Source organism: Azolla caroliniana, unplaced genomic scaffold (genome assembly GCF_043228905.1).
Source record: "Azolla caroliniana isolate FFs.n. ecotype wild unplaced genomic scaffold, voAzoCaro1.0.p SCAF_8, whole genome shotgun sequence".
NCBI lineage: Eukaryota > Viridiplantae > Streptophyta > Polypodiopsida > Salviniales > Salviniaceae > Azolla > Azolla caroliniana.
The window spans coordinates 4,114,864-4,135,734 of NW_028230443.1; the positions used below are offsets into that span (position 1 = coordinate 4,114,864).

Consider the following 20,871-nt stretch of genomic DNA (forward strand, 5'->3'; position numbering starts at 1 on the left):
AGGTCAAGGCGTGTGTTAAGCAACGTATGTAAACCTAAGTTCCTGAGCCCTGAGTCTAAACATCATTGTTATTAGTACCCCTAAAAAATCAAGTGACTTGCAATTGTAAGAATGTAGAATTCGTGTCATTCCCTAGTGTGAAAGTGCTTATGAGAAAAGGGTCTAAATTTAAGGGGAGTATAAAAGCTAACTTTGAAGGCTCTTCCCATCTCTTCCCATCTCTTCCTTGTCTCCTAACTTCAAAGTAAGATATTTTATTTTCCTAATCTCTCTCTCTCTCCCTCATCCTAATCTTGTGTAATCAATCACTCAACACTTAAACTATCCCAACTTACAACACTGGTATCAAGTTGATTGCTAGATATTAGTTTAAGCTCATTGTTTTATTTGTATTTTCTAGTTGTTTAATGTGATTAAGTCTTTGAAGTAAGGCATGTCTCTTGGATATTTGTGAGTGTAAGCATTGTTACTTAAAGGTTTGCTTTAGTCATTGGCATTAAACGTCAAAAACTCCAAAAAACACCACATTACGGGATCAAGAATCCTCTCTAGAAGAAGTTAATTTGTCTTGGGTTGAACAGGGGAAATCTTATGAGAATGAAATCAATTATTGTTTCCAAATGGTAATATCATGGATGTCTCATGGAGATAAAAACAAACTCCTAAAAGCTCTTTTGCATACAAACATCCTCACCTCTTGAAGCAAGAAGCTCACCAATATTTGCTCGGAAAATGATTATATATATATACCCTTAATCATTATTTGGATTTAGATCTTAACATAACAATTGTTAGAATTTTAAATGACGAATCTTGTAGTATGGAAACTTAATATCATACGGTCTACCGACAACATATAAGACTTTCAAATTTGTGTAAGCATTGTACCATAATATCTTTTAAGTTTATAACCAATTCGATAGACTATAAAACAATCGAATCATATATCTAGCGTAGACTGTAGTTATTGTAGAAATATAAATTCAAGTAGCGAGGAAGTGAAATGTCAACAAAAAACTTTCGTAACAACATAAATATGGAGTTGCCAAAGTAACCATAAACTGATAATGGGATGTACAACCAAAGTCAATTATGATCAAGCAAAAGGTATCGTATGTGCATAATGCAAAGTATGATTTAACATACATGATATATAAACATCGTGAATCGATCAATAACACTACACATAGCGAGTAATGTATGGCATCGATCTATCTATATTGTGAAAGGAACATGTCGATTCATTAGCTCGAGTCACAACAAATTAACAACTATAACAATACGATTCGATTTGCATATCTTTTCCCTAACCATCCAATACATAGTCATGGTCACCACTATTTCCCCCCCATTTAATTAGTATCCCCAATGTTTCTGAAATAGATCGACAAAAATGAATCTCGTATAATTCCGTGACATCTCATGAATCACATCGAAGATCCCAAGAATCTCCTGCTCCCTCCATGAGCTCCTCTAGTCTCTTCATATGTTTTCACATTGGTTACAAGTTACAACCTCTTAGGTTTACACACAAACATAATGCCCAAATAAAATGGTTACAAGCTCATAAATCACAGCATTTAACTTTTCCATTGTTAACCAATCAATTATGATCTATATCCAACTAATGAATAAGTCAATGATTCACCCCACTACTTCTAAATCATATAATTTGGAGAGAGGAAATAACCCTTGTCATTAGTCTTGATTACTAATCAGTCAAATTTATGATCATGCAAGTGATGATGATGATTAATTCCCTCGCCAGTAATTATAACACTAATCAAAATCATAATGCTAATCATGTTAGGAGGAATTACAAGGGTATGAGGCAGCAGTATAGGATGGGGACATTGGTCATCACTTGCATCTTGGGGATCATGGTGGGCATTCCCATTGGTGTCATCACCATCTCCTCCAGATCAATCTTAAAGGTATATATGTATGTATGTATATATATATATATATATTATTAGCACTTTGATAAGCTTAATTCTTTGATTAGCATAATGTCTATAGTTAATAGAACCTTTTCTCATGATCATGAAGCCATATTGTTGGTCCAACAGTTGACATCATCATGGAGGAGCCTTATGAAGTTTAACTAGATTATATAGCCAGACCCATCTATACCTATTGGACCCATCAATTACATACTAGAGATTGATTGAATTATGAAATCAATGCCACCCACGGTTTCAAGTTCCGAAAAAACTTGACAATGGAACCCGGAAATGGCACACAATTATAATGTATGAAAACATTAATCCTGGACTTAATTCGTAATAAGATTCAAGGGACCAACGATCTAAGTTAGGATCATCCTGGTAACCAACCATATCCTTTGTAGCTAGAACTACATACTCACAATGTCCACATCATTACTTGGGAACTATCTCAAAGACAACTTGACATCGTTTTACTTGGGGAGCTACACCAAAGAAGATAATTTGGCATTACTATAGAATCTTTCGATCTTTTTTGCATAATTTGGTTGATGAAGTCGGATCATATTGAAGACACATATTCATAAATAAGTTCACAATGTAAGTTTTTTGTTGTTTGTGATAGATCTCGTCTCTTTGGATGGCCTAGCAATTTGGCACAATGTGATTAGCTTAGTTTATTATTAAGTTAAGGTAAGCTATTCAAATAAAAATGGAAAGAAGTATAGTGCATGAAAATGCTTTCCATAAACACTAACTAGCTAATCACACATGGGTTATAAATAAACTCGTACTAGATACCATGGGAGCACACATGGGAGATTATGAGGCTAGCAACATTGATCACTTTGTCATTAAATCCAACAACATAGATTCCCTAACTCAACTTTGGGCCTTAGTTAATGGAAACCGGTTCATTGCCTAGATAACGACCCAACCCTCCTCAATCATTATGCATGAAATCTCAAATCATTGCTTAAGTGGATTTACTTCATACATCATATGTGAAGATAATCGTTCATGCTTCTTATTTTTCGCTTTTTTATTGATTTACCCAGGCAATTCATGCAAATGCGAAAGCTAGGCCTCATGATGGACATGCAAGAGGTGTAGAAGCTCTACCCCCTAGTATACTTGCTCCAACTACGGATCTTTTCTTTCGAAGACTTTGGGGGAATCCGCATGAGGTATTAGAGTAAGTGTCATGTATCCAGTGCGTCTCATGTCAGTTAAGATTGAAGGGATGCATGCGCATAGCAATCATCAAATCACTAGGCCAAGATAGATAGATAGATATCTCTTTAATGTCCATGGAAAACCGATTGCGATCTATGAGACAAGGTGTAGCCCATACCAAACATCAAACCTAGGTTTTCTTCATTTTTATGACTTTTGATGCAATCTATGAGACAAGTCCTATCCCATAGCAAAGATCAAACCTAGGTTTTCTTCATTTTTATGACTTTTGATGCTGATGTTAAACCACCAACCCAACAAGAGAGAGAGAGAGAGAGAGAGAGAGAGAGAGAGAGAGTTTATTATCCTTGTTGGAGGTCAAATATGACCTTTGAGACCAAAATTATAACATTTTCACTTAATACATGTGAAAGTGACTAGTGATCCTCAATGTTCAAGAATTTCACTAAATGAATGTTGTAATCGAGAGTGCACACTGTGACTATGAGAGCAATCCGTGGAAGGATTGATTTTGGTCAAAGATATGCGGAAAGCATAGTCGGAAGTGATCAAAAGCAGAGCATTATATCAAAGTTTGATACTTGGGGGGAAAGAGAGAGAGAGACCAAAATGATAACATTTTCACGTAATACATGTGAAAGTGACTAGCAATCCTCGATGTTCAAGAACTTTACTAAATGAATGTTGCAATCGAGAGTGCACACCGTGACTATGAGAGCCATTTGTGGAAGGATTGATTTTGGTCAAAGATGTGCGGAAAGCATAGTCGGAAGTGATAAAAAACAGAGCATTATATCAAAGTTTGATACTTGGGGGAGAGAGTTATTATCATTCTATCTCGCTCAAATATGATCTATGGAACCAAATTAGCGAAACATTTTCATGACATATTGTGTGTGTGGAATTGATTATTGATGAACATCGATGAACTCAAAAATGTTATAGCAAGTTGATAGTGAGAGAGTTCTCAGATGGTAAGGTTTGTCCAGTGGAGATCAATAATAAGTCCATGCTTCTTTCAACTCCTACATTCAACAATGGCATCTTATACTAGATGTGCTTACCAGTAGAGTAAGCCTATGATGTTGACAAAATGTCAAGTGGTTGTACCTCTTTAATCCGATGTTGGACTTAGCTGTTTTCAAAGTGTAGATTACAGCTTTGATGCATTCCAAATGTGTTGGGTACACCAAATCCATCCGCTAAATTAGACACCATTTGGGGACTGCCAAAATTCAGTTTCTAAAGCAAGATCGAGTTAATGGATGAAAAAAAATGTCATACACAGTCCTAGAAAGATGGTATGTCTAATCTGTTTACAGCTTATCAAGATTGGGATATGTTGAAATTTAAGCATTCAAAGATTGTCCTTAGATGGTCTCCAAATGTTGTTTGAAGTCCTCCAGAATTGTGACAATCCCTTATGTAAATCTTATCACTTGGTCGAAATGTTTTTTGATGTGTAATGTATTAATGTGGGGAAACCTACCTTTGTGCATAGTATGATGGATATTGTTCCTGAATGGCCCAACTCTCGCATACGTTTTTAATCGGTACAGATTCGCTCACCTTTGGAGCATGCTTGACCATACTCACAAGAAGGATGCATTATGGAGCTTTATTGTCAAAGATTGCTCAGTGTAAGGTTATATGGAGGTGCATAGTAGATCATTTCCTTATGATCTTTAGATGTACAGATAAATGGAAGTATTCTGAATGCAATTGGGCCACCAATCCCAATACCTTCGGTTCGATGCCTCTTTTCTCCAGCATCAGTTTGTTTTTCGTCACACGATGGTTGACATAATGCTTAACATTTTCTACCAGGCAATATAGAATTTCACCTGCCTCTAGTATTCTAAGATCCTTCCTAATCATGGACAAGACAGGACCACCAACTATCTCTCATCCTTCACAACATGGCTATATAGCAGGCCGTCATATTTTGCAATATAACTTGTTCAAATGTATGGATGCAGGCAATAGATTGCACAAAAATGGAATCGAAGCAAGAGATAGTAATGGTGAATTTTGTAAGATTTGGAAATGCATATATGATCTAATATAAATCTGGTCTTGTATCGCTCAAGTCATCACTTATGTGAGATTCAGTGATACTATTATCAGACCAGGGTCCAATCTCGATTCAAAAAAGAAAGAATGGAAAGTGGTCAATGTATGTTTAGTTGCTAATTAAGAATTTGCTTCAACTAATATGTGAGTGATTAGAGTAAGTGAATTATATCATTAGCTTTTAAATGGAAGTTAGATTTGTGACAATTCATAGTAATGCAATCTAGTCTTTCCTAATGGAGGAAATTGATATGGCCACAACAGGATTTGCCATTTGTACCAAAGTATTTAGTAACATTCACAGTTGGGTTTGATCAAAAGGATGTTGTGAATGAAGCTGTGTCTAAGGTAAATTTTCCCAATCTGCATTCTTTCATTGAAAACCTATGCTTAAGTAATAGTAGTTTGTCATATTGATTTTTAGTTACATTAATGAACTCTTTATGATTCTTTAATGGTGCTTTTATTCAGTTTTCTAAGAATTGGACAATTGTTCTCTTCCATTATGATGGGAGAATAGATGAATGGGACCAATTTGAATGGGCTCAGACAGCCATTCATATTAGTGCTAGAAAGCAAAGCAAATGGTACTATGCTTCTTCTTGTATTTGTTTTTGGTTTTTGTTTGTCCAAACTCCGATGGAATATTCTGCCGATTTCGATTCAATATATTACTCGATAATTCTAATGAAATACTTGTATTTCCATTCTGAATCTGCAGGTGGTTTGCAAAGAGATTCCTTCACCCCGATGTTGTGGCACCTTTCGAGTATGTATTTATTTGGGATGAGGATCTGGGTGTCGAGCACTTCGACAGTGAGAAGTATGTATTTGAATAAAATTACCTAATTCAAATAAAATCAACTCATTCGAATCCGATTATTTAAATCTTGCTTATAGAAGGACCTATTGCCATTATATGGGTTATAAGCAGAGGATGGGAATAAAAAATTGAATCAAATGGACATAGAACAATGCTTCTTCTCACCTTTTTAATCAAAACAAAGCTCAAATGGAATAGAAAATTAGTTAAAACAATCCAAAAGAGGTACATTGTGTCCTGAGTTTTGCAGTAATAACTAAGATAGCCAACCATGGATCTCTATGAATGTACCCATTCTCATATGCTTTCATCCAATGTATAATGCCCAGGTATATCCAACTTGTAAGAAAACATGGATTGGAGATATCCCAACCTGGTCTGAATTCATCTGGAAAGGCTTTGGCATGGGAAATGACGAAACGACTAGCCGATTCAGAAGTTCACATGTAAGTCCGCAATTTATTCGTACAATTTTCATCGATTTTCAGGGTGATTATGTTATCATTCCTATACCGCATAATTTAATCAGGTCCACGAAAGAGCAACCCGGCCGCTGTAAAGATTCTATCCGACCGCCTTGTGCTGGGTAGGAATTGCATCCACCTCAATATTGCATTGTACAATAAGGGGACAGTTTTAAAACTAACCAACAAACATAAGCCTACTACCATGACTTCTAACATGATCACAATAGGTTTGTGGAGATCATGGCACCCGTATTTTCGAGATCTGCGTGGCGATGTGTTTGGCATTTGTTACAGGTTTGACAAGTTGCATATTTCTCTTTTGGAGTAATGTATACCCCCTCATAGATATGGTTATATCACTAGAGTTTATATTAGCCTATGCATAGTGCCAATGTTTCTTATGTTGCATCATTTCTCTTTCCATTGTCGGTAGCTATTAGTTTCTGATGGATCATTGCCATTTCTTTATTTTCCAGAATGATCTCATACATGGTTGGGGCTTAGACTTTGAGATTGGGAGATGTGTTGAGGTGAGACCTATATGTATATTTTTACATATGTATATCAGAAAACACAGACATACCCCCTAACATTTCTAATATTTACGAGGATACTTCCGAGTTTTCAAGAACTACAAGAACACCCTTCTTCTATGTTTTCTCTGATGTATCATTGCCTCAAATAGATCAACAAATCAAGTGCTATATTTAGATAGCATGAAATTGTGAGATACCACCATGTCATACTAGTTCACAAGATGCATGTTGTGTGTATATGCAAGTATATACGTACTCTTGCATTGGACGAAACTTTGAGCCATAGCCGAATGTTTCATGATGAGCCAAGTTTCTTTAAAGGCATATATTTCTCACCATAATATACTTGGACCACCTTTTTTTTTATTTAAAGTGATGGAAAAGAATATATCTTTTTGCAAGATTATTGATCTCCTTTCAATTTCTCCCATTATTTGCAGCCAGCTTTTGAAAAGATAGGAGTAGTTGATGCAGAGTATATTGTTCACAAATCTGTGCCATCTTTAGGGAATCAGGTTTTCTTTAATTATACACGGCATTACTTGACATTCTTTTTGGTTGTATCTTAAAACTCTATTTATAAAATAAAAATAAAACTTACATTTACATTCTCTCAGGGGGAGCCACTCAATGGAACATCCCCATTGGAAAGGGTAAGAAAAAGAGCATGTTCATTCACAAGTTGTTTGCTGAAATAAGAATATTCAAAAGAGTATGTATTTTCCATATTGATCATCTTAGAGGCAGAGTTAATATGCAAAGAAAAATTTCTCATAGGTGAGGAAGCGTTGCTTCGATGAAATGAAACAATTTGAAAAACGTTTGAAGAATGCCGATCAAGCAATGAACCAACCTCAAAATGCATCCTCGAATATTCACATATAGTATTATCAGGCAAAATTTATTTCCCAGTTGAGTAATGTTGTCAATAATGCATTAATTGCCTTACATTTCACATCAGATTTTTATCACGTTAAAAACTTAGTTGTTTTGGCATTTTAGTTTGTTCTACATTCTACAACAGCAAAAGTCAGTGTACGTATAATAGCATTTGCTATGATGCAGAGTGACCATTGGCAAGATTTTGGAGTACATATTTTAACAAGATACTGCTACAACTACAAAAAGAAAATTGTTTAGACTTAAAGGTCCTTTCAACATTGAAAAGAAAAACATGTCGCATGCAGTCAATGGAAACATGTTAGATGATAATCAATAAGAAACATGTATGATACTCTGTGTATATATGTAGATCAATCATCCTTAATCCACTCAATATATACAGCTTAGCTTAATTTGCTTTAATGCTTGTTGATTTTGACAGATAAACAAACAATGATCATAACATTATACATGTTTTCATGGGCAACATACCAAAATTCCCCAAAGGGTGTTTGCAATGAGGATAAAAAATTCTAATATAAAAACTAGAGCACCCATTTAGCAATAAAAAAATAATAGAATATGACACTAATTTAGAAACCTACTTGAATACAAAGGAATGTGTCAAAAATTCTTGGAAACTTGGGAGTATTTTTTAATATTGATGTGTGAGTTCTTACATGTTCCATGAAGCAATTCCTAGTCTAAATAAGGAATGATTCGTCAAAGCAAACAATTTGCATCGGGATCTTGTTTTATGTGATTCTCAGTGGCATGATTCTAGTGTTGGCACTACAGTTTGGGATGTTAAACAAGGTTTAATCATATTCTTATGTAACGTACCTTGTATGCACATTGCAAACAATGTCCCCTTCTCAGGGAGGGATGAAAAGAAAACTTTGTTTCAAACTTACACCTGAACCACTAAGGTTCATTCATTAGCACACATCCTCAACTACATGGTTCAAATGTTTGTTGATAAAAACAATTTGATGCCACGTACATTATTGTCCTTGTGACACTGCTTGGATGGTTCTACACTTATGATTTGACAAAAATAGAAAAAAGAAAAATATCCTGTTGAAATTTCCTTCACAAAGATGATATTAAAGCATTCAAGCACCTGTTTATATTTGCACCTCATTTCCTATACAAAGAGCATGGAATAGAGTAGTTCTGTCCTGATAACTTTGTCCAGCTTTACCACAAACATATAAAAAAGGTTTTAGACAGGGAAGATATTAATGATTACAGTAGGATTACAAACTACATCTTTCTACAAATTTTATGATCAGTGAAAGGTGTTTTATGGCTTTCCTATAAGTTCACAGAAATATGTACACAATATTGTTGAGCCCACTTCTTTCCTGTATGTACCACACAAAGTCATTAATATATAATTTCACCTTTCTTTCTCTTCCAACTATGCCTACTAGATTAATATAAGCTACAAATGTGGAGCTCATCGCCCCCTCATTAGGGATTCACAGTTGGCTGTTCACACTTGATCTTCCAATTAGGGGATGTTTACATCAGAAATCTATGCAAGGGTAAAGTCCGAGAGCTCCTAGAATTGAGTGCCTTTATATAATCTACAAAAGTGGTGCTCGTTGCCTCCTTCTGGAGCTCCACCCTTTGGTGTTCACACTTCGGATCTTCCAACTTGAGGGATGTTTACATATGCAACACCAATTCCGCAGAAACCCTGGACTCACTACATATGATATACTAAAAAAACAGGGAGTGCCTATTGACTTTTATATAACAGCATTCCTTGTGCAGGAGGGATATTATGCAAGCAGAGACTGGGATTGTTAGGCTACAAGAAACTCTTGATCTTCAAACATAATTGACAATACTGACCTTTTACTTCCATATGTTTCACTCACATAGCATTTCAATTATAACAGAAACAGTGAAGTGTGTTAAGGCCATCTTGTGTGTTGTGAAGATTCGTGAGATGATAAAACTTCTCCCTCTAAAACTAGCATGAATGAGGAATCTTCACAAGAGGGTCTTGACATATGGATGCAGAGATAACTAGCACTATAGGAAGAGAAAGACTAGCTGCATTGATGCCAAACATAAATCGGAAAGACCTATGTCATAGAACTACCCAATAATACCATAGAATGATATGATAGGGCAGCAAACGTAAACCCAACAAACTCAGGAACAGAGTAACCGAGGAAAATATCCAATGCATCTAAAATAAGTGAAATACAGAACCAATATTTCTAGAATACTATGGAGACAAGTGACTTTTAATTTCCCTGTCTGTTAGAAACAGACACATGTTCCCAGTAATATATGTGAGAATTTGTACAAAGAGAGGGCAAAATATTTCTAAAAATAAATATACAATAAAGGCAAAAGTCACCAGTGTCACATGTAATGCTACTGAAATATAATTTCCTGTGGGAATACTAATCCATGTGGAAGTATCCTCTAGATTTCTTAAACCCATTTAAAGGATCATTGTCATGCCCCATCAAGTAGCAATCCCAAATATACTCTTCCTCACGAACTCAGATTCTATGTCTATCAAGGTATTACCTCATGGATTCTATTTCATACAGTGATTGGCAATGCTTGAGAGCATGACAATCTTTGATAAAATGCAATATCTCAGAGCACAATATATTATGTTGTTTGAAAAGGTCATGCATAGGATTGCCATAACCTACCACGACCACTTTGAAGAAAGCCATTGGTTTTGTCAGGTACTTGTTCCTATATCTTCTAAATCAAGCCTGATGATAGATCTCCACGACACCATTACTTGCGTGGCTAAAGACTTGTTAGGTCTCATATATTTTTCAAGTTTATTATGAGATCTGAGAAACTAATCTCTTTGGTGAAGGATTCAGACCCCTCCATAGAGTAACGGAGTACAATGATCAAAGATTCTTACTGCTCTTCCTTCAAGAGAGAACTAGACATAGAGAGAAACACTTCAGAGATCAACCATTTATCCACCTAAACAGCACGACTACTAGTAGGAATGCATACAAAGCACAAAGCATACAGACAAAATCAAATAAGAACATTACATTGGAAATTTTACCAACCCTGGGCCCTACTTATAATATAAATGCACCAATTCATACTTCACCTCGTCCAAACGATGCAGAAAATGAAGCCGGAAAGACCCAAACGGAAATCTAAAAGATGCAGAACCTACAGAACAATTACCAAGGAGGATAGAGCCGAATAATGCTTCCAACTTCAAGTTCCAATTCTGCATTTGTTTGCAAGTTGAATATCACCGTCAATTTGGTATTGGTTTGGGCTCTAGCACAATCCAGCTGCCAGCTCTAGGAATGGCAAAAATATCAAAACGTCTATCATCTAATAATTTGATCATGGAAAAGTTGATGCATGTGAGTGTGAGAAATGTTCTTATTATGAAAATATTATTTATTTCTGAAACATGTAAGTAGAACTATACTATATCATCTCTTCTTTTAGTTCATATGGGGTTTACAAATACTATGCGATTAGAAGGTGGTTCATCAGATTAAATTTCGATAGATCTTCTGATGATACTATATGATGCATGCTTTAAAAAAACCTACTTGAGGTGATTTTAGGACTTCACATACACACGCAGCAAAGCGAGCCTCCAAAGATTTGTCACAAATCTTGAGCTCCATGCAGTTTTCTTGTCCTGCACAATTTCAAACGAAGTCTTGAGACATTCTAAGCCCAATCACTTAGACATCTTAAATACCATGTCCAATATCAGAACACAAAGGGGTGAATGTAAGAAGACAAAATCCCATCACAGCAATTTCAATTGCATGCCAAATGTTTTTTGTCTCTGAGGTAGTCCTATAATCCTACATTTAGAAATTGACTACATGAATATTTCGAACAAAAAAGTGGGTTTATTTCAGCATTGTATGGGCTATTTTCGATGCTAATTTTTCTATCCAAGTATCATGTTGTGGAGTTATTAACCTTCTTTTAAGGCATATATAGCATGGTTCTTGGAAAAGTAGATAAAACTCTCTCCCTATTATGTCTCTTCTCAGTGGTATTTGCTCATTTGCTTATGATTGGTAGATACTTTTAATCTTTTAGAAGAATCTACAAATAGCATATCCTACCTTATTTGGGGGAAACACGTCCAAAAAACACTTGTCAAGAATAACTCAGTTAGGTATAAACAAGCATTAAGTCCCCTTACACAGAAAAGGAGGTGCAGTGAATATTGTAGATGGATTTGCCATTGTATCGAACAACCTACTGTATGTAAATAAACCTTACACGAAAAGAGGGTTGCACTGAATATGGTAGATGGGTTAGCCATTGTATCTAACAACCTAGTGTATGCAAACAAACCTTAAGGTACTCTCACTTCACTCATTGTGTTGTATTTCAATCTGCTTGCTTAGGAGCACATGAGCTAGAGTTCATGTTGTATTTGCATCTGCTTGTTTAGGAGGGCATGAGCATGAGCTAATAATATATTAATCTCTTTTTTCTTTATTGTGTGCCTGCCACAAGAATCTGCCTGTCCATCCTCTTGTTTTCCCCAATATTTAAAAAAATCTACAAAAAACTAAAAAATATAATATTGTGAAAGAGTATTTATGGGCATATTGCCATTTCACAAAGGGTTCTAGTCCTGGCAGTGGAATATCATGACCAAAAGGCCAAATAGAGTTAATAAGTATAGAAAGCAGTCATGCTATACAATAGCAGGTGTCAACAAGAAATTCAGTTATATGGCATCTAAATTGCTTAGTTATAATTCCATTATTATGAAGTCAACTTCTTGATTGAAGATTGTCCAGTTCATGAAGATGGTAAGTTTTTACTTTCACGACAGCAGTCGTAAAACAAAAAGGCCATGTGAATAGATAATTTGTAAATGGATGTATATAAAGACAATCTTTATATAACTAGATTATGAATGCATACATACAAACTGCAAAAACACATAAATAAAAAATAACAAAAAACCTGTTCTGTTATCTTTTGTTTGCAACATTTTCAAGAATGCAGCCCGATCATTTCTTTCACGATCTAAAATCTTCTGGAGTCGTCCTGTAAATCCAAAACTGTTTTCCAACAAAAAAGGATTTTTCAAACACGCCCCTGGTACTAGTCTGCGGCAAAAAAGAAATAACAATAACAAGAGATGTGACAAGATTTATTCACCCTGATGCTTGTCCTTTTCCTTGCACATTTAAATCTTCCAAGGTTACAGGGGGAGCTTCTAGCAAAGCTTTTTGCAATTTCTGATGTATGCTCTCATGAGGCAAGATGTGTGACAGTTTAAGACTGCCCTGAGAAAAATGCCATTTGATTTAATCAGAAAATATTTTAGCTATGGAAGCCTTAGTGTTTCCTAATTTTTGGATATTATTAGCACATTCAAAAACATAAAAAGTATACTGTAGCAGAAAAGGTTATATTTATGAAATATTACAGAATCAAAAGCCCATTTTTACTTGAGCATGAATAATAATAGAAATGTTCTATGGCTTGCAGTCGCATGTTGTCCTGTGAATGGAGCCTTACATTGGATAGGTATGATGGGAATGACTTCTTACAAGTAAGCTATAATACAACAATAAGGCAAGAATCACAAAATGAATTTGAATCATTAATTGCCAGCCTTACAGCTTGCAATTTGGATATCAACAGAGAATAAATGTTTTCCAGCAACAGAACCACTAGTGTATTCGTAAGGCACATTTAGGATAATGCTCTGTCTTGCCTCATATTTTTTGTTGATCGTATACTTATTCTAGAGCCTGTAGTTTTCAATGTCTGACAAAAGCATATAAAAATACTAATTATTGCATTACCCGAGCCACCCACAATGTCAAAACCTCCTCCCCCTAAAATCACAGTTTGGCAGTGATGTTGCACCAATGCAGATGTTTTTGCATCAGCAGTCTCGTTAGCCAGTTCAATCATTAAATAACCAAATTTCCTGCTAAGAAACGTTTCATACCATAATATTTATCAGCCAAAGCATTATGTTATCGCTTAGTTTACCACGGAGCACGCTATTGTTGCATTTAAATGGACTAGTGATGTATAGCAATGCTGGTATTTAATCTCTCTTTGTACATTTAAAACTTTAGGATATAATCTGAGTAGACTAATGACATCTCATAGTAGTAATAAAAATAACAACAATCATATTTGTGTTAATATGTATCTCAAGTTGTTTGTAAGGTTCTGTTAATATTTCTCATGAAAGCCCCTAAATTTCAAGACGTGGTGGAGTTCCATCAAGTTTGCCATGAATAAATAACTAAATCTTATATCTGATTTATAATAGGACCTACGATAAGACTGTCTAAGACTTTGACAGACACATACCCTTTCATCGTGTTGGTTGATATTATTATCTCCATCAGCAAATTTGTCCACTTTGAGAGATGAGTTACACTTGTTTTGATTATCACTTGCCTGCTCGTTTTACATCAAACATGACATTATTTAGATGTAGGTAACCACTCCATTTAAAATTACAAAAAATGATGCAAGTTTATGTTACCTCCTGTGGTTTAAATTTTGACTCATGCTGAACAAGTTGAAGAAGCCTTTGATTAATAGCCATATTTGTACTTGGAACCATATTCTTGGATCCATGGTGCAAACTAATACTTGAATCAGATGAGCCATTTGGTTTAGTGAGATTTAGAAGCTGTTCAGCTAAAGAAAGTTTTCGCTCAACTTTATTTTGTAGTTGCTTGTTGTTTACTGTCCCAAAACTAAACGAAGGTTTTTTTTTGTGTGCTCCTGGATTAAAGCAAGGATGGCTCGTTTAGAAACAAAGTTATTGATTTATGTAAGTCCAATCCCTTTCTTCAAAGGCAATAAACACATGATTTACCTGCATAAACAAAGTCAAACGTAAGAAGTAAAAAGCAACCAAATTGAGACAGAGTTCAACAAAACGAAATAAATTTTTAGACACTCAAGATTCCACAATAGTTAGAGATTGAGAAAAGCAAATATGCACACAAAGCTACAGAAGAACAGATCTGCCAATTATGGCATCGAGATGTGGAATCAGAAAAATAATTCGTTTGACATTGTACTGTTTGTAAATCATTTCTCTCATTCTTTTACATTTTTGCCCGCTATTTGTGTTTTTCAGCAATCATTCAAATTGTTTTTTGCTTTTGGGCCAAGGTGCTATTAATTTGGAGTAGCAATCTAATTGATTTGGGCTTGTAATATTTCTTATCTATCTTTATGAATGTAGTTGATGTTATTCCTTTATAAATTAGTCTTTAAATATGTATATGAACATATTGGATCCATTTATTAATTTATTAACTAAAATATTTTTTCATTTATTTTTTCACACAAAGTTCACTCAAGGGTGGAGACACGCTACATGTTTGGAAGGAATCAGACACAATCTGAACATAAACTTATGCTATCTCCGTAAATCATGATCAATCAGTCAGCACTTCATCCAGACAAATACCTGTTTAATCACTTTAATTAAGCAGAGAGAGATGGAGAACAAGAAACAATATAGCAATGACACTCTCAAATTATCTGCCTTCTACAGGTTTTTGATATTGATTTATACTAGCATTCTGGCAATCAAAAAGTGAATGCTGATCCTATATTAAATACCACATGACTAATTTGAGTGCCTTCCACTTATTTATATATGTGTTCCTACTATTGGATTTTGCATGTGCCTCACTAGACAACAAATACAGAGTGTCTGTATGACAGTGTCATTGATGCCAACAAACCAAGCAAAACCAAAAAACTTAATTACAATTTATAACTATACTGATGAGTTTGTGTCCAAGCTGTGCTAGAGGAGCTAGGCACAGAGCACATCAGAATTCTGATATGGCTAGAAAAAGTTAAAGAATATTTTCTTTGGAGAAGTAGGCCAAGTGTATTAAATCTGGTGCCCCGGCATTAAAAGAAAGTAAAACGTGGTGAAGGATAATATTTTCAGTGAAAAAGGAATTCAGAGAAGCTGGGATAACAAAAGGCAGTGAAGGTATTAATCTTGCATGGGCCTTGCCAAAACTCGCGCGATTCATCTTCCTTAAATTCATCTAAATTAGAATTTATTCATGTTCTATGTATCAGGAATTCCCTATTTTAATATTTGTCTGACGTTGAAGGTCCTAAATGTCTCTATAGAGCCTCCAGAGAGTTAAAAATCAACACAATGTCATCAACATTTATAAATATAGGTATGACTGTCCGTACCATGCATGCTCTTGAACCATCCAATCTCTATACATTTATATAAAGACTGGCAAGAGTGGGTAATAGTGGGCATCCTTGTTTCACTCATTCGTGTTAACCACATCCTTTGAAAACCCATTAGGAGCACACACTTTTCCTAACACTGAATCATCAGTGCATAGACACCCCATTGCATGTCTACTAGGACTCGAATGACAGAAGAGTGAGATGAAGTGCCATACTATAAAATGACAAAAACCATAATTTAAATGAAATTGGAGCATTGAAAAAAGCAATACAATGATATGCTTTTTGTCCAAGTAACAAGAAGATACCAGACAATAAATAAATGAGGGAGGATTTATTGTTATAGAAAATTTATTGAAGAAACAAAGTAAGTGCAATGTCACCTTTCTGCTGCTTTAAATTGTTTTTATTCTTCATTGTAGAGGGAGGGAGGATGTGATATCGCATTTCACCAAGATCAGCATTCACCTCAGAATTATACCAAGCATCCTTCAAATTCCGCACTTCCTTGACATCACTTATGAGTTCCATGGATTGATTTACAAATGGCTGAAATAATAACGAATATAAAATGGATAGTATTTGTATTTGTCAAAGAGAAGAAGGATATGGTATAATTTGAGTGGCCTGTGACTAATCTAAACGTACATTTTCTGTTCCTAGTTCATGTACTAGAAGATCATCAGTACTCTGTTGTGCAGATCTGATGCTGTCAGATATCTTCTGCTTCCCATTGTCATGATTAGAGCATTCCAATGCATCCTGAAATTCTCGCACAACGACAGATCATGAGTCATGAAATTTTCTGAATTTTTAAAAACAAGTACGTTCGGAGAATAGCATAAATAGATGAAGAACCTCTAAAGTATTCCATACTGCAATTTCTTGAACTGATGGAAGGGCTGGAAAAACATGAACTCTCTGCTGTCCCAAATCTGAAAATCAGAATAACGCATGACAAAGTCTTAGAAGCTCTTTACGTGTAACATATGCATCATATACAGGCGTGCAATTGAGTTGAAAGTTCAAATTTAAATAGTTCACCAATGCTAGAGAATAATTGCGTCCTATTTGATACAGTTAGCCAACCAAAAATAATGGGACTCAAAAAGTTACTTACTAGCCAAATTTCTTAAATGCCACTTTCTTGAATTTTAGAAAACAAACTCAGGCTTCCCATGCACAAGCACAAACATTTACAGAGCCTCAATATAACAAATTAGTATAGGTAAATCATGGTCAATGCCATCAGTGAATTTATGAAATAGCATCCTTATAGAGGTTGAGTTGTGTATCCGCTAGTCACAATTCTTGGGTCAACCCTTTCATTCTGCTATCAACTTTTTTATTCTATTTCTAATGGCAGTAGTAGCATCCGATCTTCTTCTTTATGGAGTCTTCAGACTTCAAAGCCATGCTTGGGCTTAACAGAACCTCACCCTTGGCAATGAAGGAAAACCCAGATGGGTAAGAAGTGCTTCATCTTTGTACTTCTCATAAAACACGAGAAGAGAAAGATATCATTATATATTTATAAAAGATATAAATATTCTCCATACAACCAACCATTTCCTGTATAGTTATACATTATCTCTGCTAACATAGGATTTTCCCATGACCTGACCAGCTGATGGATCTTGTAAGAAAACCAAGCCAGCAAACAACTATCACAACAAACATGTTAAAGTTAAAAAGGCATATACAAGATCATTTATTTGAATAGAATTTAGAATGTTCCTAAAAATATACAATCATGGTTCAAAATCTAATAGTGAAGGACTAAACGTTGACCTGTCTCATCCGGATGAGTTTCTGATGCACTTTGGTACTTATCATCCTGCCCAATATTGCAAAACAAGAATCTTTCTGAGGAACTATTTTAGATGTCTCATTATTCTAGTAATCAGGCTAGCTCATTACGACTTGATGCTAACTTGCCAATACAGCACAATTTCACACAAACATAACTTGGTGAATTTATCAATCTGGACAATCTTGGCAAGGTGATTCATGAACTGATCATTACAGTATATATACATACATTTCATTACATATAAATTTACAAATATTCTTACATATAAATATACATGCATAATACTTGTACTAGATTGATTACTTTAAGGTATTGATAAAGCATTTAAAAGTTATGCAATTCCCTAATCAGGATACAGTCAAATACCTCAATTTTGACTTCCCTAAATGCTAACCCAAAGCACTATAAGCCTATTTTTGTTAAAATTATGGTTTCGATAAATATTTGTTTAAAATGAGTACAAGAAGTACATATACACATACGCATGTACGAATGTTTGTATTATATGTATGTAGTGTATGTGTGCAATGTATGTATATTTGTATTATACGTACTGTACGTGCATATATGTATGTGTGCATACCTCTTCCGGGCGATTATACAAGCTGAATAGGTTCTGGAGATGCTCTTCATCATGGTAAACAATTTGATCGGGGAAGTTTTCTTCATCTACGGAACACATCCAACCCGACAAGTTATGGAGAGAACGGATTCAAGTAAAACAAGGTTTGGCAGCGGTGCAAGAGAACAAGAAGCATCCATGTAAATGGCACCTTCCTCTGATAGATGATGATCATGCCATTGATGATGATGATGAAGATGAAGGTGTGGGGGGTTCTTCTGCTGCATTTCGTCGCCATTTTGCTGTGCATCGATCGCAAATGGGTTCTTCCAGGAGGAGTGATGAGGATGCTGCATATTGCTTTCTACTCAAACATCTCTTTCTACGCATTCTTCTTTCACAAATTACATACATATTATGAACCATACGCACCATACGTGCATTCGCGTTCTCATTCGAGAATGTTTCTACCATTCGCGTACGGTAAACACCCTCCATAGTATGGTAAATAGTACTGACAGTATGTAGCATACTTTTGTATTCATTGTTTATTTTGAGGTAAGAAAATTAAGGTTAAAAGTGTAATAATAATAATAATAATAACATACGAATGTTTTGATAACATACACATTCGTTTTCGTTCATATGAAAAAGAATATTTGCCAATGCATTCAAGTATATTACGTACTATGCTTACATACAACCTGGCCCAAGGATTCTCTAACCCGGGCCAATCCTTCCATGATATTACTAACTGTTATGTGCTGTATATTTTTCTCAAAGTATCGAGTACATACTTTACTATTGTCTTCGAAGGTCAAATATGACCCTACGAGACCAAAAATATTACACTTCACATAATATATGTGAACATGAGTAGCGACTCTCGATGTCCAAGAACTTTAGAGAGAGAGAGAGATGCGAATGGGTATAATCTGCATTCAAGAGTACATTCCAACTATTCATGCATTCAAATTGTTGTGGATGGTATTGATGTGCATGTTGTCACAAAACATCAATATCAAAATTCAAACCTATAACCTCCAAACGAGAATTAACAAATATGCATTTCATATTATTTTTAGTTAAGAGTTATGTGGCACTATACACAATGGACGATCACCAAATGGCATGCATGCATGTATGCCAAGTGGTAATCATGCGTCATCCCATGTATACTATGTAAGTGGAAGATCTGCTTATTATTGAACCACTCAAGTTCAACGTCAGGCTTCAACACCTTTGTCATCTTGGTCTTTAGGTAATACAAATTCTTGTATTCTTGTTTTGTTATTATCTTATCTTCGGAATCAACATCCTCTTCGAAGCTTCGGTCTATGAGCATTGCATATAATCTACATTCAGATCATGCATCACAATAACTTATTGGAAAGCTCCCCAAACAAGACCAAAACACACGTGGAAGATTACAAAGAGGTGCTCGTTTGCTAAGAGGCAGTTGCCAATATGTGAGACTTAAAAGGTAAAAAGTTTGTATTGTGATAGTTTGACATTAACTTCAAGGACTTTAATGTTGATTGTTGCAAAAATTGTGGGTGTATTTTGCCATCCATTGAACAAGAGGCTAGAGCCATGATCTCTAACTTTTTATTTAGGTCCTGTGATTTTTTAAGTTTTTGGTGACTAGAGTTTTCATATCTAAAACTTTGAGATTTTGATCTCTGAATATGTATTACTAAAAAAATTTATGGTGGTTGAAATTTTTTAGGGTCTTAACGTTTTTGTGGTTGAAATTTTTATGGCAGCCAAAATTTTAAAATCGTTTCAATATGAAGACCTCATTATCTTTGAAGATTTTGGTTTTGCAAAATATGTGTGATCTTTGAAGCTTTTTGTGAGATCTTTGAAGTTTCGTGTCTCTTCAAAAAGAAAATTGGTGGCTGAATTTTTTATGTTGGCTAAAACTTTTATGGTGACAGGATAAGCTACGAGGAGGGTTCCTTGATCCCAAGAGGTAGGAAAACACTAGAGAGGATCGCAAGCTCTGAATTGCAAGACAATGAGACACCAACACAGAATAAGGCAATTTGAGTACTAGCGTATACTGGGCATAAATGGATTGTAGATCCTGATCCTGTCAAAGTACAACCAGATTAGCACATATGTACTCATGAAAACACATGGCTACGTAAGGTTAGTTGGGACCCTTTGCAATGGACATGACCTGATCCTTACGCGGGGCAAGGAAGCAAACCCATCCCTTTCTTTCAACAACACTCACGGCGAATCACCACTTTCCAATGGTTGTTAATACATAGGTCACTACCGGTTGGTGCATGGTAGCGTGGGAACCTTACCTCTCCTAATTGTGTAGTGTGCCCAAAT

General features: G+C 35.3%; 2 protein-coding genes across 2 annotated transcripts; one reads left to right on the plus strand and one right to left on the minus strand.

The window, feature by feature from the left end:
• Positions 1–1,715: 1,715 nt before the first annotated feature.
• Positions 1,716–7,975, plus strand: LOC147860846 (uncharacterized). Its single transcript, XM_087323410.1, has 12 exons — positions 1,716–1,934; positions 3,005–3,133; positions 5,481–5,564; positions 5,688–5,803; positions 5,938–6,039; positions 6,369–6,485; positions 6,569–6,625; positions 6,734–6,800; positions 6,983–7,036; positions 7,483–7,557; positions 7,660–7,695; positions 7,820–7,975. The coding sequence occupies exons 1-12, from the start codon at positions 1,728–1,730 to the stop codon at positions 7,925–7,927; spliced, it is 1,152 nt and encodes a 383-aa protein (XP_087179536.1). The 5' UTR covers positions 1,716–1,727; the 3' UTR covers positions 7,928–7,975.
• A 1,011-nt stretch (positions 7,976–8,986) lies between these two features.
• On the minus strand, positions 8,987–18,875 carry LOC147860847 (uncharacterized). Its single transcript, XM_087323409.1, has 13 exons — positions 18,737–18,875; positions 18,547–18,632; positions 17,942–17,987; positions 17,009–17,085; positions 16,799–16,912; positions 16,534–16,699; positions 14,448–14,692; positions 14,270–14,359; positions 13,094–13,221; positions 12,896–12,993; positions 11,503–11,594; positions 11,120–11,241; positions 8,987–9,291 (listed from the first exon to the last, which is right to left on the minus strand). The coding sequence occupies exons 1-13, from the start codon at positions 18,810–18,812 to the stop codon at positions 9,231–9,233; spliced, it is 1,401 nt and encodes a 466-aa protein (XP_087179535.1). The 5' UTR covers positions 18,813–18,875; the 3' UTR covers positions 8,987–9,230.
• Between the last annotated feature and the right edge of the window lie 1,996 nt (positions 18,876–20,871).

Coding starts and splice junctions, on each gene's coding strand:
- LOC147860846 (XM_087323410.1), top strand. CDS start 1,728: ATGATCATGCAAGTGATGATGATGATTAATTCCCTCGCCAGTAATTAT. Junction 6,040..6,368: donor GAGCACTTCGACAGTGAGAA/GTATGTATTTGA, acceptor TATAATGCCCAG/GTATATCCAACTTGTAAGAA. Junction 6,626..6,733: donor ATCCGACCGCCTTGTGCTGG/GTAGGAATTGCA, acceptor TGATCACAATAG/GTTTGTGGAGATCATGGCAC.
- LOC147860847 (XM_087323409.1), bottom strand. CDS start 18,812: ATGCAGCAGAAGAACCCCCCACACCTTCATCTTCATCATCATCATCAA. Junction 14,693..16,533: donor CAATTTAAAGCAGCAGAAAG/GTGACATTGCAC, acceptor GCTTTAATCCAG/GAGCACACAAAAAAAAACCT. Junction 11,242..11,502: donor AAGTCCTAAAATCACCTCAA/GTAGGTTTTTTT, acceptor TGCCATTCCTAG/AGCTGGCAGCTGGATTGTGC.